Raw genomic sequence first — 24919 nt, forward strand, 5'->3', positions numbered from 1 at the left:
ACAGGTGTGCTAGAAAACACGAGGGGAAGAGAAAAAAGGAATACAGTCTGAGAGAAGAATGAGGCACGAAGTAAAAGGAAAGAAAAAAAAACAAAGATAAAAGGAGGTGGTGAATGCATGATGAGCTTGGGAATATGCTGAAAGAGGTGTGTATAAAAGGGAGCAAGGAGGGAGCCTGTCAGACTGTTCCTCCCCTTCAGTCCTTACTCATACTGTAGACTAAACTCCCACCCTCTCTCATTCACTTCACTCACTTGAGGCCAAACCGTTCTCTCTGTCTCTTTTTCACTCTTTCTTTCTCTCTCTCCCCCTGTGTGTGAGACAGAAATCACAGCTTCCCTCACTGACAGCCTCAAGTATTCACAGCACTTACTGAAGCTAGAGAGAGAAACTGCAAACCAAATCTATACTGACAAACTTTTTCCTCTTTTCTTTTTGATTTTGCTTCAGAATATTATGATTTTTCAAGAAGAAAGAAAAGTCCAAATTTACTAAAAGGATACATTTCATTCCCCCCACCCAGAATTAAGAAGAGAAAGAAAAGAAGCAGCTATAAACTGGTGCAAGGATGCCTGTGCATTTGCTGAATGGATTTTTGCTGGTACTTTGCTGGATTATAGTCAGAAGTACACCAACTCCAGGAGCTGAGGGACACAGTTCAATCACTGACTGTCCATCATGCTCCCTGAGGGATGCACCCAGTACTCAAACTGACATGGTGGAGGCAGTAAAGAAGCACATTCTGAATATGCTGCATTTAAGAGACAGACCCAACATCACACAGTCAGTGCCTAAAGCAGCTCTTTTAAATGCCATCAAGAAAGTTCATGTGGGGAAAGTGGGAGATGATGGGCAAGTGCAGATAGATGATAGAATTGCACGGAGGGCAGAAGTGAATGAAATACTGGAGCAAACATCAGAAATCATCACATTTGCTGAAGCAGGTGAGTGGCAGTGTTCAAAGTTACACTTTTGCATTTGAAAGTTTTAGTTTCTGTGTGTAGTGTAATATTCAGGGGGACATTTGCAAACTCCATTGCACCATGGTAAAAAAGGAAAAAATGTGCTGTGATTTAACCTTGGCTGCAATCTGCTTGTTTACATTTGCTAAATTCACATAGAATAAGCTATCTCTGAACAGACTTTAACAGAGTATACAAGTGTGTGAGAGGGGGAGGGTACAGGCATTCTCCAAAACTCAATGAGAACCTCCAGCTAGCAGTGCTAAATATTACTGAGAGCCTTAGGGCATGTTTTTCATCTAGCAATGCAATCAGTTAGCGTGACAGAAAATAACAATAACTTTACTCGCAGCCACAGGTTTCAGCCTCAGTGAAGGGCTAATGACAATCAGTGGCATAAAAACTAGCACAAAGTAAAGCAAAAAGTAGCAGATCTTCTATAGAGGGTGGGACTGAGCTAACGTGCTGCCAAAAAAATGTGCAGCTGCCATTCCAGGTAGCAGAGAGCAGTTAGCTGTGTGCTCGCAGTGTTTACAGCTGTGAAATTAGGCAAGTCAATGAGTGCAAGAGCTGTACATACCTCGATTCCATAGTTGAAGCCAGAATATCCCACTGCAGTGTTCAGATCTCCGGTGGACTGTTCAGCTCAGTGCAGGAGAGATAAAGGTGTGTAAGAGCTACTTTTTTCCCCTTTGCTTTTTTTTAACTCCTTCTAAGACAGGCTTTGAAAAGTCACCAGAATTCCAGCCCTAGGTTGAGAATGTTTTGACATGACTCCCCTCTCCCATTCATAAGGAAAAAGTTCAGCATGTTCAACTAGTTGTGCTGGAAAACTGTTGCTGAACACAGACTAGAGTAGGCAGTAGCTGTGTGGCTGTCAAATCCAAGCTAACCATAGCTATGTGAATTTAGACTTTCAAACAGATAAAACCGTAACAACTAAGAACTTATTTGAACTAGGGCATCACTTTATAATTATTTATCAATATATTGATAAAACATTGATCTAGTATCTTTATATCAGGATCCTTTGTATCGATTGGGTGAAAATGGGAGTGGCAAGGGATTGGTAGCCACATTGCTTTGTACTGCTTTGGTTGGTACAAAGCTAGCAGTGGCAGCATTTTCATTGATGTTTAATATATTTAATCTGAAATCAGATAGAAATTGGGCGGTCTTAGGTACTACAATGATTGCCACTTCCAAGATGATTTCCGGTCAGGGAGATATCGATCGCTTGCATAGTGTGAATATCTATAGTGTATGGTTGCTTTTAAGTTAGTCACAACTTTTAAAGAATTGGCTAGGGAACTTTTTTATTTGTGTCTCTGTCAAATAGAAAAAAATGTCCTTGCTTAGGAAAAAAAAAGGCCATTGCTTAGTGCAGTAGGCAAAGTATGTGCGGGAACTATAAGCAATTTTGTTTAAAATGTGCTGCTGCAATATAAACAATTAAGACAGCACTCAGAGTTTCCAGTCTTAAAAAACCTGTTGACTCAGATGTTCTGTCTGCAGGAGAGACTTGGTGTGTGCGTGCGTGTGTGTGTGTGTGTGTGTGTGTGTGTGTGTGTGTGTGTGTGTGTGTGTGTGTCTATGTGTATGAGTGTGTGTGTGTGTGTCTATGTGTATGAGTGTGCGTGTGCGTGTGTGTGTGTGTGTGTGTGTGTGTGTGTGTGTGTGTGTGTGTGTGTGTGTGTGTGTGTGTGCGTGTGTGTGTGTGTGTCTATGTGCATGAGTGTGTGTGTGTGTGCGTGTGACTTTTTGTATCTGCATGTGCGTCTATGTGTGTGTTTGCATGTTGTTGTGTGTGTGTGCTTGTGTGCCTGTGGGACTTTGTGTATGCATGTTTGTGTGTCTGCGTGCGCGTGTATGTTTGATTTCAAATTAGATGTTCACCGCTTCTGAATATACAATAATGCATTGCATTATATCTCCCCATCCACGTGGATGTGTTATGAATTCTAATATTAGAAACCAAACTTTTTCATTTTGAAAAATGAAATTTGTACAACAGAAAAGATCCAATACTTATAGTACTTCACCAATCCACTTTCTGTGGTAAAGAGTTAATTAAACATAATAAAGATGCATTTTCACTTCTGGTATCACCCAGATGCTTCTTGCGATCTCTATTGGCACAATGCATAATCTCCCTACACAAGATTATATATAGGTACTATCCTTCTGGCTTTAAGGCATTGACGCCAATACTCAGATCACTATGCCAATTTTTATCAGGAAAATGTTAATTTACATGCACATTGCATTTTTAAGAACGTGAATCAGGGCAATGATAAGTTGCTAGATGTCAGTAAGATGCAGGGACGTATTTATTTAAAAAAAAAATAGTTCTAGTTCTTTTTGATTGTCTAAAGAATGTCCACAGTCGCTTAGATGCATTTTGAGTCATTGTTGTAGTTCATATGTAATTGGGGGTACCTCACTGACGTACTGATGTCATATCAATTAGCATTCTGGTGTGGCTAGATTGCAGCTGGCTTATGATGTCAGTCTTTTAAGAAGTTCCTCTGCTTTCACTGGGCTTGTCTGCAACCCTACAACAACCCTGAAAATGAAATGATCTAATCTGGTTGGCTTGAAACTGCCAAAAAGCATTCTTTGGAATGGGTGGTTGCTGCATGACACTGAAAGCTGCCCAAACTCAGGGTGTGTTAGTGAAAAGAAGCGGAACGTGGAGATTTTGTGGAGTCACATCAGGACAGGTGAATTCACCAAGACTAACCAATGCCTGACTGCTAGGCCAACAGCTCATGGCTCATCAGCGGAGAGTAACAGGGCCACAAAGAGCTTATGCCATCATTCGCAGCTCATTAGCAGCTTAATTGATACCTAATGACTTAGCAGGGGGCTTTTTAACTTACTGTACACTGGCAAATAAGATCAAATACTTTTAAACACAGCTAGAAGTCACATGTTCCATAAAACCAAACTGTGCTTGCTCCAGATGTTGCAGCAGCTTGGTATCCCATGTTATCACAGTGTTATAGGGGCCAAAATGGCATTAATGTTATTGTAATGAAAATGCAAAAAAAGAAAAATGCAGCTAGTGAAAGAATGCAAATAACATTTGGATCTGGCCTTTCTTCTTTTGTAATACTACATTAGTCAGTTAACTTAACTAGCACTTGACATAGAGCCAGTATATGTTATTATTATTCTGGCTGAGTGTCAACAGAGTTATTCAGCTAATGATTTGCATGCAGTATTAGCTATTTAACAGATGCCATGGTACATTAAAGATGTATGCAATGACGTTAAAGGAGATGTCATGCTGTAATAATAATAACAATCGCTCATAAGCTGTTATGATTGCATGTGAGTACATTTAAGGGTATAATTGGAAGAATTCAGGCATTGATTTTTTTTAATTGCTTTTTATTTTCATTTTTGTCTTCCTTATGCAATGAGTTAAAATGTGTTCTAATGCATTCTGCCAAACTTGCTGCTCTGCTTTACAGTAGCTTCATTTAACTGGCCACTAGAGGGCACTGGCTACTGCAGTCTGAATTTTGCCAGCTGCTTTCTTTTACATGAATACATAAATGCAGAGTCTCATTGCTAAACTCTCATTGGTTATCTGCTGCCCTATCCACTGGCACAAGCTGCTATATAAAAGCAGCATCTCCACTTTTCCGAGTAAAGGAGGCTGAGCCAAATAAAAATATATATTGTCGCCCACAAGAAATGGCAAACAATGCAGTGTTTCTCTGCTCAGGATTGGGAATATTGGCCCCTGATTTAATATGTCTGCAAGCTGACTTTCTCATGATTTAGAACTCTGTTATACACATAGACAAAAGCCTTTCTAGGTAGTTTTCTGCTTGTGATTCTCTCATTGACTGTGACTGCAGTTAACAGGAGATGGGTCAGATTTTTCTCATTGCGTATAATCAGATCTCTAGCCACTGTCATCTTGATGAATTTGAACCTTTCTGCAATCATTTACATCATATTGAAAATGGGCAAACAAGGGCAATATTTCAATACCAACAGGGTCCCATAGGGTAGCATTTATCAGAACTTCCACAACTGTTTGACTTAGGCAAGTGACAGAGGAGAATAAACTCAAGGAATGCTGCACTCTATTGATGGGACATTATAGAAAGCTTTTCTCATTTTGAAAATGAGTTAACTGACGTGGAAGAAACATGCAAGTAGAGAATAAAGTGTCTCTCTCCTTATTTATAGCACTGCGGTTGCTAAGCATAAATTCTGAGCGAAAAACAACAACCTAATCTTCCTTGTATAATTAGACTGCATATTCTTCTTAAAGGCATGGTGGACATTTGCATAGGTATGCAATAGCTATGGAACTCAATGTCAGGGCCATTATAGGCATTACTCACGGTCCGAATCAAGGGTGTGCATTCCAAATTTTTACCTTGCATAAAAAGCCCAGAAGGAGCCCTGAAGTGGACCGAGTATGGTGCCAGCAAAGGTTACTATTCAGATGATGGCCCTGCCCCATGGTGCTGATTAAATGGGTTAAACCATACTTTTGCTCTTCAACATAAAATACCACATTTTCCAGTTACCAATAAGATTGTCTAATATTTATTCAGCAACATACTTTAGCAGCTACTGAAATATGTTTGCTCACTCTTTTAACCATTTGATCACGTCCACAGCAGACATTTAATCGACCTATCCCACAAGGCATCTGAAGGCACAGCAACGTCCAGTAATACGTAGCCCCTATCAAAATGCATCTCTTCTGTGATCATACCACAATGAACTCACATCTGTTTCATAAGATTGCTGCTATTTTGTGCCATTCACTACTGTTATAACGCTGACTGACCAGGATAATTGAGATGCTTCAATAGGCCTGCATTGTAACAGGGAATCTCCAGCATAAAGCTCTCATTAATGTTTGAGGAAATGGTTTGCTGTTTTAATAAACTGTGCATCCTTTTTTGAAATTCTGCTGAGCAGCTGAAGTTATTTTAGCAGGAAATCAAACTGCTCTGTAAGTTTATTTCTGGATAATTTAACTGTTGGTATTTATCAGCCAGGCCATGGTATGTCATGCCAAGCGGTCTTTTCACAGAAGTCAAGGGAGATTCAGAAAGTTATACAAATATTGTATATGTAATAGCTCTCTGAAAGAGTCCCTCATAATACGCCAATATTTCTCATAAGCTTTACACATATTGCCTCTGCAAGCAGCAAAGCCTTATTTGGTTTGCCTATTATTTTATGCACATACAAATTTTGTAAGGAGTGTTTCTGCTCTGCTCATGTTGTTTGAAGGGTTTGAGGTTTTGGCTGGATACATAAATGTTTGACCTTCACTAACAAAGAGGGCTTGCAGCCTCATCAAAACCCATCCCCTGTAGCTTAACAGACTTATTTAATAAGATGGTGCTAAGAGCAGTTATAACATGCAAACTGGATAGCAACCAACAGCATACCATATCCATATGCATAGCAACCGATCAGATTTTAGCTTACTTTACAGCAGGAAAGTCAGTGTGTATAATAAGATAGTTTGCGTCACTGCATTTTCTTTTTTGCCTTATAGAAAAAGGCAGCGGGATTGACGAATCAAGATAAGCGCAAACAGAGCTAGAGCAAATGTCAAACAGATGTTTAAAAGAATAACTCTAAAATCATTTGTTCCTCCAGCAACTTTCTCCTAGTTTGTTGCTAAGGGCAACGGCTCTAGGTTTTCTTTAGTTTTCTTTGCACCTGTGTTTGTACATAATAATGATCATGCACGTGTCAATTGGCATCACTCAATAAAACTTTTGATTTGATGAAACAATCGCATCAGAGCAAAATGATCCTTTTCAGTCTAAGTGTTTTCATGAAAGCTGGAAAGCTGGAAAAATGTGATTGTTTGAAAACCATTACTTTAGGGCATTTTTAGATCATTTTAAAATCAATGGTTTAAAAACATTGCAGTAACATCTGTTCTTGTGTGGCTATCATAAAGCGCTACATCCTGTCTTTACCAATCAGAGGCAACCACATCACCACAATGACTAATGATACTTTAATGCTGCTATCCCTAATCATGGTTTCAATTAAAGTTAACCTCCAACTTCAACAAAACAAAGAAAGGCCTGCACTGCTCAGGTGAGAGTCTGGCTGCTCCTGCCTCAAAGACTCCATTGGTTGCTTACCTGATCAACAGAGTAAACAAGCAGCTCGGGGTGGCCGGATCAAGTGACTCTCTTGAGAGATACAGCAGCCAACAAGATTCCCTCACAACAAGGTCACTTGTTAGTTGTGCTTTCATTATATAGTATATACAGTATTTTTCGTTCTTTTGCAGCTTAGCGCCATGTACCAGTGCTATGTTTGTGGCATTTCATTTCTATAATATCTGGAATGGAGATTATACTTTCCTTTAAAAGTGATAAAAACTTGCAAGTGTTTAATGGCAAAGTTTGTCGTTAAAATTCTGAGGCAAGTGAAGTGAATATGGCTTGTCATAAAAATGAACTGACAAGGCATTTACTTCATCCAAAAGGCAGTTTAGTGACCAAAAATACCTTGAGCTGTTTTCCCATAGCAAATGCTCTATGAATAAACAAAGCCTAAGCAAGTAAACCTTAGTGATACTTACCTCAAAAAATAGTAAATTTCTCAGGTGGCAAAGTTGAATGAATGCTGCCCATTGTATAATGTGGATGCAAACCTGATTACTCTATAAGATTGTCTAAAGCTGTAGATCCCTGGATAATGTATTTCAAACCTCACCTGGATTTTTTTTTTATTAGGTAGTAAAAATGTATAATTGTTTTCCCGGAATGGGACAGCCTATAGTAGCAATTGTTTAGACTGATGAAATAGTGTTTAGGCATTTCAGTCGCCCGCACGCCTGCAGTGAGAAGTGTTTGTAATAAAGTCATGTTTGCCTGGGTATATTACAGAGAGATTGCATTTCATTGCAGATACGACGCAATAACACAGTCTCTAACCTGCAACATTTTAGCAGTCCTTGCTAGGCTTCAATGACTCAGGTGGATGTTAGAAACATCTGCCAGTAATAGCACACAATTACACGAAAAAGGGGTCAAGTTTGCTGGATCACTGAACTTTTAATACTTGGCTTCTGCCCCTTAAAATCTCACTTAATAGATGTGATGTAACCAGTGTCCCAGCTCACAACAGTGAGGAAGATTGAAAAAAAAAAACTGCTGGAACACTAACCACTGTGGCCAAAGGTAGACGTTGTCCAGATTGTGCCACATTCTTGAAAATGACAAAGTTCGAGTCATGTCTCCATGTTGGCTGCTGATGACAGCGTGAACGCCACTAGCTACAAGGTGACAGGTCCGTGCTTCAGTCTGGAGCCCTTCTGCTTTTGGGCATGATGGTCAGTGCTCTAACCTTTTAACTTTTTCTGCTGCTGTGAGCTGGTGTGTGTGTTACATTACATCTGGTAATTGGGATTTTAGGAGGCTGACCCAGTGTTAAACATTTTAATGCACAATGGAACACCCTTTATTGTGTTGTTGTTTCCATGTTTGCATAAAAATTTCTGGCAGCAGTTGCTTCATGGCATTTCAAAGGAACAGCTCTCTTCTTGAAATAAAAACAAGGAACACCAAGAGCCCCAATAGTGTAATATGTACTGGTAAATGGTTACTAGATAGAGTAAATATTAATACTCACAAACCAGGGTTACCATTAGGCAACCACTGTAAAGGCAGGTGGGGAGATTTTCCTGACCCCACTCAGGAATAAGAAGTCGCTCTCTGTAGATGAGAAAAAAGGGGGTTCAACCCTCCACCCAGGGTGGACTCAATATCATGCAGGAGAACAGAGATGCCAAAAGGATAAAAGGAAGCTAAATGAGCTTAAAAAACAAATTCTTGGTAAATAGAGGAGGTAGTGGTGGACTTACCTCCTCCAAGTAGACACACAACGACTGTAGTAAAGACAGTCAATATATTTTATTTATGAACTCTATTTACCAAGAATTTGGTTTTTAAGCTCATTTAGCTTCCTTTTATCCTTTTCGCGCCTCTGTTCTCTTCTTGAAATAATTGCCTTAACTGTTCACCCGCACTGGGGATCCTCATCATATGGAGCCCATAGTTTCAGACCTGTATATATCAATTTTGTATGCATTGGCCTGAAATCTTTCATTTGAATATTCTATTCAGAACCCCAGCTCAGGCCCATATTTCTATTTGCTTTTCAAGAACATTTTTTTTAAATTTAATTAGGGATTAAAAAAATATAACAAAACTTGTAATGTTTGCAAAATAAAAATATAATAAATTACTCACTGTACCACTGAATATCACCTGTTCCTCAGAGACCTGCAAAGGTCTTCTTTGTCCAGGTCAGTCTGAGCCACTCCTCCTTTAGCCACATGGGCTTGCTAGTTTAAGCCATGCCCCCCCCCCCCCCCCCCCACCGTTGCTGGCTCCTTGCCATCAGGAAGTATCAGTTTAAACTGTTCAGCCCTTGAGAGCTGATATCCTTGCACATTTGTATCATAGTTTTTTTGCTGCTGAGAGCTGGTGTGTGTGTTACATTACATCTGGTAATTGGGATTTTAGGAGGCTGACCCAGTGTTAAACATTTTAATGCACAATGGAACACCCTTTATTGTGTTGTTGTTTCCAGGGCAGCACGGTGGCGTAGTGGTTAGCTCTCTCGCCTTGCAGCGCTGGGTCCCTGGTTCGAATCCCAGCCAGGGCACTATCTGCAAAGAGTTTGTATGTTCTCTCCGTGTCTGCGTGGGTTTCCTCCGGGCACTCCGGTTTCCTCCCACATTCCAAAAACATACGGATAAGTTAATTGGCTCCCTCTAAAATTGGCCCTAGACTACAGTACTTACACTACATAATATAGACATATGACAATAGTAGGGATTAGATTGTGAGCTCCTTTGAGGGACAGTTAGTGACAAGACAATATATATATATATATACACTGTACAGCGCTGCGTAATATGTCGGCGCTATATAAATACTAAATAATAATAATAATAATAATAATAGTAGTAATTAATACATACGAGTGAATGGAATGAGATAACATATGGTTTACCTAGCATTGCTCTGTCCATCCCAAAATACTGGAATTAAAGTAACCTTCAATAACTGGAGTTAGACAGCCTTGATTTAAACTAATGCTCTACTAAATGCATGACTGAAAGTGAAGAAGTGTGACAGCGTATGTTCTGACTGTGAGGAGGACCAGTGATACCTTTCTGCATTGGAGAGCCATTTATGGAAGTGGAGATTATAGCATGAATGGTGGCAGAGGCTGTAATCCATGTCCATTCTAAAGAAATGAGAGGCATACTTGTCTAAGGTACTTGTCTGAACTTTTCCATCCTATGCAACAGCAATCTTGGACAACAAGTAGAGGGGAAGGTACTGGTGTATAACAAGCCTAATCATTTGCAATCTATTTAGTCTTACAATAGCATTGATACATTTAAAGCTAGGTGCACAGGTGCAATGCCATCTGAGAATTCAGTCTGCCATTGGATCGCATATTAGCCACCGTACTCATGCACTATGCCTCTGTACATTAACGAGGAGTAGAAACCTTCATATTGTATTGCTGGGCATGAACAACGTTATTACATCCCAGCAGCTATGGTTATGCTCAGTGTCTATTAAGGAGCCCAATAAGGGTACAATTTTTCCTCAGATGTGATCATTTGATTTGCTGGATTGTAAGTAATCAGATGCTAATTATTGATTGTTCCTACAAACCGGTTGATTAGGGGGCTTTTGCTCTTCAGATATAATTGTAAAATTCAACATTCCGATCAACACAATTCTGTATTCCAATTGACCATAGAATCATCTCACAACAATTTTCTCCACATACCGTGTGGTTTTCTGTGCAATTCGATTGTAATAATATAATTAAATGATGGCATCTGTGGAAAATATTGTGCATTGCTGGCACCATTAGTTGTACACTACAGTAGCTGTTTACTTGCAGCTTAAAGCAGTAGGATTAGCCATACTATGCCAGGGAAAAAACACATATATAAGTAGATAACTACTTGATCTACTTACATAGCACCTGTATTGTACTGTCCACATTTTTATTTCAGTGAATTTTATATAGTAAATTAAGATAATTCTTTTCCTGGTGGGAACCATGTCTTTTGCCCACAGTTTAGGCTAAATCCTGATGTCATTTCTGCCCTTTACTTTTTTTTCTTTTCTCCTCCAATCAATCACTGAGTCACCTCAGCCTTGCTTGTAAACACAAGTGAGCAGGGGATCGTGTTTCAGATAAGCAGCTAAGCAGGAAAATAAATGGAAGAGGAGGAATATATTATAGATAAAAATAACCCCCAGCATGCAACTGTTTGGCACTGACTACTAAAGGGCCAGTGCTCCTTAAGTATGTGATAACTCCAAATCATAACAGCAGAAAAAGTTTTGAATGAAGGATTAGTATCTTTATCACTTAATACACTCAGACCAGTTGCTGTTGGAATTTGATTTTTATGGTGACAATCCCGCTTTAACTAAACAGTGTTTAGTAAGTACACCGTTTATTTATTTATTTATTGTATTTATAAAGGGCCAACATATTATGCAGCACTGAATTTGTTTCATTTCCCTGCATAGTCTTTGTAAGTGCCCTGTGACATCATTTACATTTTAGAATTTAGCCCCCATAAGTGCAATGCCCTGATTGCTTTTGTGAAAAGTTCAAGAAAGTGTATGACCACAGAATTCACAAGTACAAAACATGACATCAACAGAAAGTACTCTGCTGTAAGTATATTGCTAAATGTTATGATTAGTTGGGCTATTTTAAGCTGTATCTACTCCTGAATTACTCCACACAGACTCCACAGAATAAAAACATACTGTAGGCCTGCACTTCTGTGCAGTCTGCCTTGCAAAAATGTTCTGTTTGATTAGGTTCCAGAACAGGGAGCTGCAATAATCTTGTGCTGTTTAGACCTTGTCAGTGGGGTAGTCCTTTTGTGCTTCAAAACTGTGCTGTGTAAAGACTACATGGGTTTTAAAATCTTCTCCAAGCAAAGCTGCAGTTTATTTCTGTGCTTCTGTTATCAGTCTATGACATATTTTGGCAATTAAAAACACAGGCCTTCCTATGCTGTAGGAGCAAACAAACTGAAAGGCTATAAAACATTATACTGACTAGTCATCACCTAAACGGCTTATATCACTTATTTTAACAAACATAGCAATACACATTTAACTCTATTCTATATTTACACAGTAAATCAATTTAAAAACTCTGCCTTCCTGTAATAAAGTAATACTTGTTATAATAAGAAACACTTCATTTGCTTATGATCAAATAACCCAGCAGAACCTATTACTCATTTCACCCACTGCCAAGAACATGGAGTCTCAATCAAGGGAACGCCCCCACATCATGATGTTCACGATCAGCACCATTATGCCAACAAGTATATGCATAAGAGAAAACATCCCAAAATATGCTGTTCCCTGATAATATCCATTCCTCAGCACATCTACCCGCATTGTGCTATAATTAACATGTACGCAGCATGTTAAATTAGAAACATAAATGACAGTGACAAAGCTTCCTCAAAATACCTTTCAAATTTAGCTTATGCAACACAGAGAGACTAATAAAAAGATGTAGGTAGTCAGACAAACAAACTGAAAGAATGCCATAAAGATAATAGAATACTGTATTGATAGCTAGCTAGCTAGCTAGATAGGTAGATAGATAGATAGATAGATAGATAGATAGATAGATAGATAGATAGATAGATTTATATATGTAGATGTGCAGTTACTGTGGTTATTGTGTTGTGAATAATATTTGTTGTAATATTGTTTCATTTATGCTTTAATTTTACTTTAATTGGTCGCCAGGTCTTAAGTATGAAAAAATGTTAATTGAAATATAAATCCAAGATTATTTGGCCACAAAATGACATTAAAAATGAAATTTCTGTTGTAAATTAGGTCAGTGGCCACTGGTGCCCCTGAAAGTATGCAGTAAATATGTGGCACATGCTAATTGCCATTCCTGGTGTGAGCTGTCAGGGCTCTTGTCTTTAGTCAGGTGCTGCCCATTGCCTATTGTATCCTCTAACATTGAGCCTCATTAGGATTCAATAAAATCATGTCCACAGGGAAGCTGAATATGGTACTTGGCAGCTACTGTGTGACGCCTGTGTGAGTTCCAGTACATGGAGTACTCTTTGCATGGAACAAGGGGCCGGTACTGAGGGAGTCTTGCATTTTTGTATGCAAATCTATAGAAGATCTATAGAAGCACAGCATATTTGCAGCATTATGCTAGCACTACCCCATAAGCTCATTATAAGGGATGGGTGCCATAAAGGGGGCACTATAAAGGCCTCCTAGCTTTATAGTCAACTCTATTATTTTACTTGGTAAGAATGGGAACCTCAGTTTATTCATTAGTAGGTTTTTATTCGGATATATACATGATTTGTAGCTGAAGATTACACATGCTAGGGGTCATTTTAAAAAAACTCAGAAAGCAGAGATATTGTAAGTTTGTAACCACTCAAATTTCAAATGCAATTTCTTTAACTTGGCTCCAAGATTGACAAGCACTCAAACGGGGATAGAACGTGTGCTCAGTAGATATAACCCCATAATCCTTCATGGTCTAAACCACTCAGTTTCACCCAATGCCTACTCATATTCACTCAGTTTACCTTTCTACTACATAAGTGTGGTAAGATTGTACAATCAATATTGTATCATTAGTGGTCCCCTTTAGTTAATGCCATCAGCTGCCAAATACATGCCACAGGTGGTAGATGCACAGCTGCAGGGATCTCACATTAGGGATATGTTTACTTGAATAGACACTATAGTGAAAAACTTCCTAAAATGCTTTACAGCCTCACAGGGAGAGATTGGAAAGGGAATCAAATGGTCCTCCAGCCATTGAAAACATGATGAATTGTTTCAAAGTTCACATTGCAAACCATTGCTCATCCCTTTGCACTGTTTAACATGTCTTTAACTCTGTTGTACTTGTGTGTAAATATGTGTTAACACGTTAACATTTTTGTGGTCAAAATATCATTTTAAGAGTAAGGTTCAAGTTAATCACTTGACTTAGTGACCACTGGGGGCACAAAGTAGAGTCTTAAAGATTATAAAGAAGGAGGTGACTTCAGCTTGCGTTCAACTGCGTATTAAAGAATATCAGTACAGTACTGTTATGTTTTACTACACAGCTGGACATAACTTTATGCCAGTGGTGTGACTTTTTTCTATAAACTAGTTTGCGGTGGCAGATGTGATGATGTACTTTCCTGTAATAATCTCTTTGAAGGAAATCTAAAGTGAAAATAAACTTATGATTAGAGATGTCGCGAACCTCCGATTTGCGGTTCGCGTACCCCGTTCGCGAACCTTCGGTTCGATTCGTGGAGAAGTTTGCGAACCGCAATAGACTTCAACGGGGATGCGAACTTTGAAAAATAGAAAAAATTATGCTGGCCACAAAAGTGATGGAAAAGAAGTTTCAAGGGGTCTAACACCTGGAGGGGGGCATGGCGGAGTGGGATACATGCCCAAAGTCCCGGGGAAAAATCTGGATGTGACGCAAAGCAGCGTTTTAAGGGCAGAAATCACATTGAATGCTAAATTGCAAGCCTAAAGTGCTTTAAAACATCTTGCATGTGTATACATCAATCAGGGAGTGTAATTAGAGTTCTGCTTCACACTGACACACCAAACTCACTGTGTAACGCACCGCAAACAGCTGTTTGCGTAGTGACGGCCGTGCTGGACTGATGCGCAACATGGCCAGAGTGCAGGCCGTGGCAGTCATATGGTCGCCGGGCTGTGGTAGCTCAATGATAGAACAACAGTGACTGTCCAGCTGATCAAATTTGGTATGTCCACAATGAAGCAACGACCTTATTATCTTCTTGTATGTAGGTAGGAATAGTTAGGAGTCCCAGTATAGGTAGGTAGGCATAGGTAGGTGCCTCAGTAGTTAGTTAGGCAAAGGTAGGAGTCCCAGTATAGGTAGGTAGGAATAGGTAGGTGCCTCAGTAGTTAGCTAGGCATAGGTAGGAGTCCCAGTATAGGTAGGTAGGCATAGATAGGTGTCCCAGTAGTTAGCTAGGCATAGGTAGGAGACCCAGTATAGGTAGGTGTCCCAGTAGTTAGCTAGGCATAGGTAGGAGTCCCAGTATAGGTAGGTAGGCATAGGTAGGAGTCCCAGTATAGGTAGGTAGGCATAGGTAGGTCCCCTAGTATAGGTAGGTAGGTAGGTGTCCCCGTATAGGTAAGTAGGTGCCCCCGTAGTTAGGTAGGCATAGGTAGGTGTCCCAGTATAGATAGTTAGGCAGGGCCTGGCTGGTACAGTAATAACAATTACCAAGGTCCAGCTGCAACAGATAGGGCTGTATAATGTCAGTGAGCAACACACACAAAAAACACATCTGGAAAACATTAGCTCTCAAAAGAGCTGTTGAGGGGTGCTATTTTAGCAATAACAATCAGCCAGGAGCAAGCCAAGAGCCTAACTAATTTTTCCCTAGGAGAACAAGTCTGCAGCAGCTGTCCCTAGTCTGTCTCTAGCAAGCACATGAGTGAGTGTAATGGCCGGCAAGCCTGCCTTATATAGTGTAGCCTGAATGGCTACAATCTGCCTGCTGATTGTGATGCAGAGGGTCAAAGTTGACCCTCATAGTGCATTATGGGGCGAATCGAACTTGCGCAAAAGCTCGCTTGGTCCAGGCGAACGCGAACCACCAAAGTTAGCCTGGAACCGTTCGCCGGCGAACCGTTCGCTACATCTCTACTTATGATACAATAAATTGTATGTGTAGTACAGCTAAGAATTAGAACATTAGTACCAAAGATATGAGTCTCATATGGTTTCCAGTAAAGGAAGAGTTAAGAAACTTCAGTTGTTATCTATGCAAAAGAGCTTCTCTGAGCTCTCCGACCAAACTTGGTCGGCTATAGTGCTTTTTTCTGAAGCACTTTTACATCAAAGAAACAGTGAAAGACAACTTCAGATAAGATTTTACTGCAGAGAAGTTCATAGGGTCATTGGCTCTGCTCTGTTTCATGGTTTAAAATGCAGTGTAGTTTGGGAACTGCAAATATTAGAGAATGATGTAATGTTATAAAAAAGGCTATATAACTGAAAATAAAATGAATATTTGCATTGCTACTAATGCTCTATTAATTATCCTAACTAAACATACAATTCATTGTATCATAAGTTATCGCTTCAGTGTCACTTTAAGGTTTCTAAGCAACATTAAGGGGTAAGGCGGTGTATGGATAATATTGCACAGTTTGCTACAGGAAAAGAAATGCAGGTTACCCACACTAAGTACACAGACAGTAGTAACAATATGATTGAACTTCTGAAGATACAGAAACATTCAGCTCTGTCACTCATCTCCTGATTTTTTTAAACCTACTGTCTACTATTGACTTTCTATCTCCTGCTTCTTTATTCATGTCATCTCAATTCCTCAATATAATGGGAGTAAAATGAAACTTCCATCTTTTTCTGCTCTTCTCCCGTTCCTGTAATCACTACAAATGGGAGGTGACACCCCCAATAACTTACATGTATGCTGCATAAATGTAAAAACAGCACTTGAAAATGTAGGAGCATGGTAAAGCCAAATTTTGTTTTGTGTGCTGGATGGATGTATAAGAATACCGGTAACATTACCAACATCCTACTATCACCTATCATAACTGAACCCTCACATTGACCCTCCCCTACCAACACCTAACACTAACTCACCCCTACTTCCTGCATTGGAAACCTAATCAACAGTTGTCTTTCCAGGGCCGGCCCTAGACTTTTTGCCGCCTGAGGCAAATTTTTTAAAAATTATGAATTAAAAATTAAAAATTATGAATTATTAGAATGTAGACTAATATACATTAATATGTGATATTTATTCAGAGCTCTGCCTTCTGGTTGACTAGCAAGCTCTGTAAGAACAAGAAAGGCCTTATTTTCCTGTAGAATAGTATGGTTAAGATAGCTTCCTAAAAACTCTTGTGATTTGAAAAACTTTGCCACAACATTATTCTGTTATCAAAGCATTGCCAGGTAGATGGGCAGCCATTCAGAAAACTGAAACTTTTTTTTATATGTTGCAGATTAACATAGTTTAAAAATTTATTTTTGTGCTTAACTCTATAAATAAAAATATTTAAACCTCCTTTAACAGTTTCTAGACCTTGATAATTATGGTAATTGATAATGATAAGTTATGCCCTGTTTGGGACCTGTTATCCCTGCCAGGGTGTAGATTTGAATTTCTGTGCCGGAAACTCCAACTGCTACCGTTGATTGCGTCGCTCTTCCACCAAGGCACTTACTCTGCTGTTGGTATGACAGCAGAGCTCCGTGAGCCGGTAAGGAGCCACTTTCATTTGCTCCTGACCCTGTAATCTCTGTAATTGCTTCACAAAGGGGCCAATGAAATCAGCTTCTGACTGGCTCACTAAGCTACTGACAGCAAAATGAGCGGGCTTCAGTGACGGGAGAGCAGTGTGAACGGGGAGAGAGGTGGGTCCATGTGGCATGACGACAGTGAGCCCTGTTTTCTGACCAATAAGTCTCTGGTCCTTAAGGGGCCAGAGCCTACTGGTCCGGAAGCGGTTAAACAAGGCTCTGTTATTATTATTTAACATTTACATAGTGCTGACATCTTCTGCAGTGCTTTACAGAGTATATAGACTCGTCACTTACTGTCCCTCAGAGGAGCACACAATCAAATCCCTACCAGGGTTATATGTCTAATGGCCAATTTTAGGAGGAAGACAATTAACTTGGAATAAACAGAGGGGTACGGGATATCAACCCAAATAGGCTCGTCTCACCCATAAATATGATAATAGGAAACAAAAGAGTATAGGGAGCGCTGAGCTGGTGTAAAAATATATCAATTTATTACTGAAAAATGGCCTATTGACATAGAAACAGACAAACATATACCCTCCCATAAAAACTAGATCTGGGGCAAGCCATATACTTGGGCTACTGCATGGAACCGGAGTGCACTCCTATATAGTCCAAAAAACATGCATGCAAAAATAGTATGTTAATTTTTCTTCAGGCCCATAGTGAACTTGTATCCAGAACAACCAGACTGGGTCACCGGTCAGCAGTGCAATCAACCCGTGTGTGCATCTGTAGGGATACACGCCACTGCATATATGAGCATACGCTTCTCATTACTGACACATGGAGCAGTGTCAAACCTCAGCCCCCACAAATAAAGCCAGGCTCACATTCACATCACCTTCTTTTGTATGCAGCAACCGCAAGATAACCTTAGCCGAACATTCAGTGTCTCACCGCACCATTACGACGGCCATCATGGGAACGTCCTGCACTGTTTCCGGGCTGTTAACAAGCTGCGTCGGCGGGGCTGGGGGGAGGAAGAGAAGCGGAGGCACGGGTGATGGAAGCCGGGACTCACTTCCGGGTAGCGCAGCGTGTCACGTTACGCGTTTCGTCACGACCCACGTGACTTCTTCAGACGTGACACCAGCTCAGCGCTCCCAAGACAATTAACTTACCTTTATGTTTTTGAGATGTGGGAGGAAACTGGAGTGCCCGAAAAAAAAAAACACAGACACAGAGAGAACATACAAACACTGTGCAGATAGTGCTTTCAGTCCTGGGATGCGAACCGGGGACCCAGCACTGCAAGGGAGAGTGCTATCCAATATGCTTTACAGTAAGAAAAGTAAGCCACATAGCTATTAAGTACAGGGTTGCAAGGAAGCTACAGAAATCTTTGTTAAGTTGGTATTAGATGATAGCTAAACGTTTTGATCAAAATAAACAACAAAAGCAAATGCCAAACCTTAAAAAAATAGATGCTATAGTTTTCTTAATATTACTTTTAGCTGTAAAAAAAGGAGAAGTCTTTGATACCCCTTGGGACAGAATTAGTATATGTTTGCACATATTTAGTTCAGTAAGTGAAAAAGCAATCTATCAAAACACAGTACATTTTTTGTTTAAATCCCTAACTGACCCTCAGAGGAGCTGGCAGTCTAATTCCTATCAAAGTGATAGCCTAATGACATTTCATGGTTACGTATTATTGAACTAGTGCAGCAACTTCAGAGTGACTGGCATGACTATACCAAAAACAGTATTAGGCCAGAGTTGAAAAAGAGAGTCACTGCAGCTACAGATGCCTTTAAGTTAATATATCCTTACATTAAGCTGTATTAAGCAGTCACAGCAGACATCTAATAGGCTTCAGCTCCACATTTACACTGCTGCTACACCTCTGCTCAGTAAAGTGCTATGAAACTCTCAAATCAAAAAGAGTTTGACATTATTTTTGGCCAGTGGTGGCCATGATACCAGTCTAAGTTTGTAAATGATAACTTAGTATTTGTAGATTAAGAAACTTGGGTTGAGAGAATTATATTGTGCTCAGGAACACAAAAAAGTATGCATGGACACCTCTTAGTTACTGCCATGATCAGGGACTGGTGATTATGAGGGTTCATGCTCACATAGCTGGATTTAGACTTAAATTGAAGATTAGTTTATTAGACTATTAGTGTTACAACACAATGTAAATAAATAAAAATACAATCATAAATGTCACATCAATTATAGCATGGCTGACGTGGGAACCATGTGTTTTATAGAAAGGTATATTCTCATTTTATTAAGAAATCCAATAATTGGTAGCCGATAAACTACAAAGTTTCTACTTCAGAGTAGAGCAGCAAAGTATTACTCAAGGCTTCCAATTCGGAATATGACGTCTTTTTGCACTTTTAAAGAACTGTAGTAGGAAGAATGCATTTGTGATTTTAAAGTGAATACAAAATTGAAGCATTTCTCCTAGTAAACTGGCTTTGAAAACCTGACATAGGAAATAACGCCATCAGTTTTTTCCCCTCCAAGCATTTGGTTGAAGTTATTTTTTGACATCTTGTATGATGCTATTGGTTTAATAGGTTTGGCAGGCAAGCGTTTGATGTTAATGTTAGGTATCAGAAGTCTTAGAGTGAGTTTTACGGTTAGTGTTAGGCAAAGTTAGTGAGAGGCATATAAACATTGATACAACCATATTAAAAATAGTTAAAGGCTGGAGTTGGAGAGAATCACTGCAGCTGGAGGTGCTGTTGAAGCCCCAGTTATCGCTAGTGTTTTTAATGCATGTTGTGTGGCATATATCATAATCTGCAATGCACAAGTATTGTGCATTATACATAAACCATTTCATCAATGTTTTCTATTATCTCACTGTCTGGATTTGTCTGTGCTAATGTCAGATGAAGTTTATCTGTACTGAACAGCAGCCTGTAAGCTCCTCCCCTACCTTATCATCATCCACAGGTGATAATCAGGCAGAAACGGGGGAGGGGACACCAGCCAGTCATCGCCTGTAAGCACAGAGGTGATCCTGTCCACCTCCTCCTTCTACTGCACAGGAGGGAATAGATGGAGTCAATGAGTGTGGTCATGTGGTTGTTCTGTGCAGAGTAAGATACTCCCACCCTGCTATCAGCTCTGTAATTTGTAATGTTTTTGCCTCCTTATGTTAAGTCATTTTTTATATTGATTTGCAGTTGCATTGTGTTTTTTTTTAAAGGGTACCTGGCACCAGAATATATATATAATTTTGCTAAAATAAATGAGTTGTTAGATTGTAAGCACTACAGAGAACCTGCACATGTGAGCATAACAGAAAAAAAAATTCTGAATCCATGTAAAAATCTTAGTTCTGAACAAATACTTATCCAAAAACATATTCTGGAAAGGCAACCTAAATAAGCTAACATTGAAGGAATATGAAGACCATCATCTTTATTTAAAGGGACTCCGAGCTCAGAAAAAAAAGGAAAGTTGTACTCACCAGGGGCTTTTTCCAGCCCAGTGCTGGTCGGGAGGTCCCACGCCGGCGTCCTGGCTCCTCTTCTTCACCCCGCTCCGGAATGGCTGGCAGGCCGCAGCCCGGGTGACACTCTCCCGAGTGTCGGGCTGCTTCTTCCGCATATGACGCGGATTACGTCACACGCCGGCCGCCTCGCGTCATCACGGCAGCCGGCGTGAAAGTACTGCGCATGCGCGCTTTGTTCGCGCATGCGCAGTACTTTCACGCCGGCCGCCGTGATGACGCGAGGCGGCCGGCGTGTGACGTAATCCGCGTCATATGCGGAAGAAGCAGCCCGACACTCGGGAGAGTGTCGCCCGGGCTGCGGCCTGCCAGCCATTCCGGAGCGGGGTGAAGAAGAGGAGCCAGGACGCCGGTGTGGGACCTCCCGACCAGCACTGGGCTGGAAAAAGCCCCTGGTGAGTACAACTTTCCTTTTTTTTCTGAGCTCGGAGTCCCTTTAATGTCAATGTTTATATTTTACTTGTTATATTGCTTTTAAAAGTATCTGTGTCATGGCTGAGTCATGCCTGCGACAAACATCCAATCAGTGAAGTAACTAAACACCTGATTCTTCCTGCTTCACTTCCTGCTATGCCACTTTCACGTCATACTTTCTTTAAGAACTCATGAGAAAAAACTTTAATGAATATAGCAATTTGGCTCAAAATCTTCTGGCACACTAAACAGTGTTACAGTATTGTTACAGTTTTTATGTGTAATACATACCAAATGATTGAAATCTCTCACAATAATGTACATTATAGAGATGAATTTTAAATAATATTAAAACATTTCTTTTTTCATTTTATTACACAGGACCCTCAAAGAAAGTTCTTCACTTTGAAATTTCCAAAGAAGGAAGCGATTTATTAATAATTCGGGATGCAGAACTTTGGCTATTTTTAAAACTGTCTAAAGCTAATCGAAGCCGAGCCAAAATAACAATACGGCTGTACCAGCAGCAAAAAGGTCAGAAGGAACACAGAGGGCCTGAGGCAAACAAAAATGAAGTTCTGATTGCAGAGAAAGTGGTGGACACCAAGAAAAGTGGTTGGCACACATTCCCTATATCTGGGAGTGTCCAGCGTTTACTGAATCATGGCAAGTCATCTATGGACATTCGAGTAGCTTGTGATCAATGCCAAGAGTATGGAGCAACACCTGTCTTGCTTGGGAAAAGGAAGAGGAAAGATGATGAGGAGAAAGAAGCAGGTACAAATGGAGGTGAGGAAGAAAAAGAACAATCACACAGACCATTCCTAATGATTGTTGCTCAACAGACCGATGATCATCCACACAGAAGAAAGAAGCGTGGCTTAGAATGTGATGGTAAAGTAAGCAACTGCTGTAAAAAGCATTTTTATGTCAGTTTTAAAGACATTGGATGGAGCGACTGGATCATAGCACCTCCTGGCTATCATGCCAACTATTGTGAGGGAGACTGCCCTAATCACATCGCTGGGACTTCTGGGGCCTCTCTTTCATTTCATTCCACAGTAATTAATCAATATCGACTTAAAGGCCACAGTCCTTTCAATAGTATTAAGTCTTGTTGTGTTCCCTCTAAGCTGAGAGCTATGTCCATGCTGTATTATGATGATGGACAAAATATAATCAAGAAAGATATCCAAAACATGATTGTGGAAGAATGCGGATGCTCATAAATTTAACAAGTGAGAAAACACAAAAGAAAAGAAAACAGCAAATGACTTGCAAATAATTAATGACAACCAGGAGATGGACCGAAGGAAAGAAGGAAGACCATATTCAGCACCTGCTGTTGGAACTGTATGAAAGGGACATTTCTAGCTCTTGTAGAAATGAGCATAGATACTATACTAAGAGGCACAACAATGTGCCTGTATGTCTATATATACAACACTTTCCTGTCTGTGTAAATGTAAGATCATTTATACATGTTGTATAAATGGATATCCAGACATAGGTCTATAGCACCATATTATTTTGACCCTTTAATGTTCTTTAATAATTGTATTGCCCAGGTGACGCAACTTCTTCCTCTGCACTATTACTGCAAAGTAAAAAGAAAAAGAAAAAAAAAAGGAAAGACATACAAAGTAAAAATTTGTTAAGGTGCTTAAGATCTTAGAACTATGCAACTTACGGGGATTAAAAACTGTTTACCCCCAAAAAAGAGAAAAAAACAAAAAAGAAAAAGGACTTTTCAGTGGAAGTAACGTGTTTAATATTTTGTTCTTTCATGAAAGATACTTGAAAGGAACATGTTGGTTCAGATCTCGAACCAAACATTTCTATATTTTGTAAAAAAATGTTTCTTTTTTATTTGCACTACAACAGTATTTGACCTGTCTAATATCCTTATTTAACAAGTATTTTCGAGAGAGGTTTTAAGAGCTGCACTTAACATGAGCTATATCAGAACTGCTACAGCACACTTCAAAATAGCTATTTTTATGACTATTTTCAATATTTTTCTACCTTAAATGAGACACTTACACCAAAGACAAGTGTGTGAAGATTTAGTCTGCCTGTGGTTGGTAATCACTGAGCAAATGGGAAGGAATAATTAAAAGGATTGAGTGTAAATGAAAATGTATCAAAGCCAAAATTGTATACTCTATCTGCAGTCATTTATGGGTGATTATGCTGCTTCCAGGCAGCTTTTGTTTCCTTTAAAAAAGGCACTTCAGCAACTTATCATTATTGCATATTTCTTGTTTGGTTAACCATTCCATTAATTGGATAGCCATTTTATAATGCTGACATATGTTCTTGAATTTTAGAATTGTGAGTATGCACAAAATGACATTGTTTTGACAATAATGCAAGCTTTATACTGTGTGGCCTACTTTTACAAAAACCAGAGCATGTAAGGTGCACCATGTGTTACTGGGATAGGTTAAGCACAAGTGATTGTCTGAAGTGTATTGTTATCTGGTTGTTTTACATTTTTGCCTTGATTTTTTATTTAACTGCACTACAATTTAACAGAAACCACTGTTGTTGTTTTTTCCAATAAATACATACAGTATGCATAAGTTACTACACACCAACCAGCATTCCCCATTACATCGGTTCTTACAAATATGACACCACTGTGTATCCACTTAAAGGTCAGCCTTGTTTTTGTTGCTTCTTTTGGGAAGCTATATGCACATTTTTTTTTTCATTTCCTAGAAAACACATTTGGATTAAATAAAATCAAACAGCAAAGAATCACAATGAATAGAAGAAATCTGAAAACAAATCATTTTGTTGCATTATTTTTAATGTATATCCAGGATCATTTCATTAATTGCTCATGTATAAATACGTGTATGTATAATATGGTGCGAAACAGAAAATCTTTTTTTATGTATTAGTACCTAAATCCATACATATAACTATTTGTAAATTATTCCACAGTATTTTGCTTGCATTGTAAGACAAATGTTTTATTCATATATTTTTTATTTTATACTGATACATTTCTGACTTGTTTGCAGTTTGCAAAAAAAAAAAAAACACACAAAAAAAGAAAAAATAGAAAAGAAATACAGTTAAAACATAGTGTAACATGTACACTGTTGTATATAACTCTTTTTCAAGTGCTAGGTTTGTAAAAATGAGATGCACGGATACAAAGTTACAAATAGAGCTCCATTTGAGTTGATAAATAATAAAAATACAACATTTAAAAAATTCTTGCTACATTGGCCAGCATTTCAAAAAATTGTCAGACATGTCACAGTTTTAATAGTAAAGTAGTAATCTTTTGAAATTGCAGAACATGTAAACATTCTTTAATTAAAAAGTTAAAAAACAAAATATATTTCATAATATAGTGTCAACCTTTTAAACCGGTAGAGTATTTTATGCTTAGGATTGCCATTTAGGAAACGCCTAAAGAGAAAAATAAATGTACTGTTGACCCATGTTCTCAGATATTAGATTTAATACATAAAAATAACCCTAAAAAGTAGTTTTATAACAAAAAAAAACAGTATGCTACTTTCCAATACCAAATGGACAGACTTTATAGAGATCCATACTCATAGGTACTTACTCAAATCCCTTTTTCTTCAAGAAGATCATTTGTTTTACCTTCCGCACCTTGCTATTGAAAAAA

General features: G+C 39.1%; 1 protein-coding gene across 1 annotated transcript; it reads left to right on the forward strand.

Annotated features, from left to right (window-relative positions):
• Nucleotides 1-254: 254 nt before the first annotated feature.
• On the forward strand, nucleotides 255-24138 carry INHBA (inhibin subunit beta A). Its single transcript, XM_068234516.1, has 2 exons — nucleotides 255-944; nucleotides 21646-24138. The coding sequence occupies exons 1-2, from the start codon at nucleotides 569-571 to the stop codon at nucleotides 22491-22493; spliced, it is 1224 nt and encodes a 407-aa protein (XP_068090617.1). The 5' UTR covers nucleotides 255-568; the 3' UTR covers nucleotides 22494-24138.
• Nucleotides 24139-24919: the final 781 nt, after the last annotated feature.

Source organism: Hyperolius riggenbachi, chromosome 5 (genome assembly GCF_040937935.1).
Source record: "Hyperolius riggenbachi isolate aHypRig1 chromosome 5, aHypRig1.pri, whole genome shotgun sequence".
NCBI classification, from domain to species: domain Eukaryota; kingdom Metazoa; phylum Chordata; class Amphibia; order Anura; family Hyperoliidae; genus Hyperolius; species Hyperolius riggenbachi.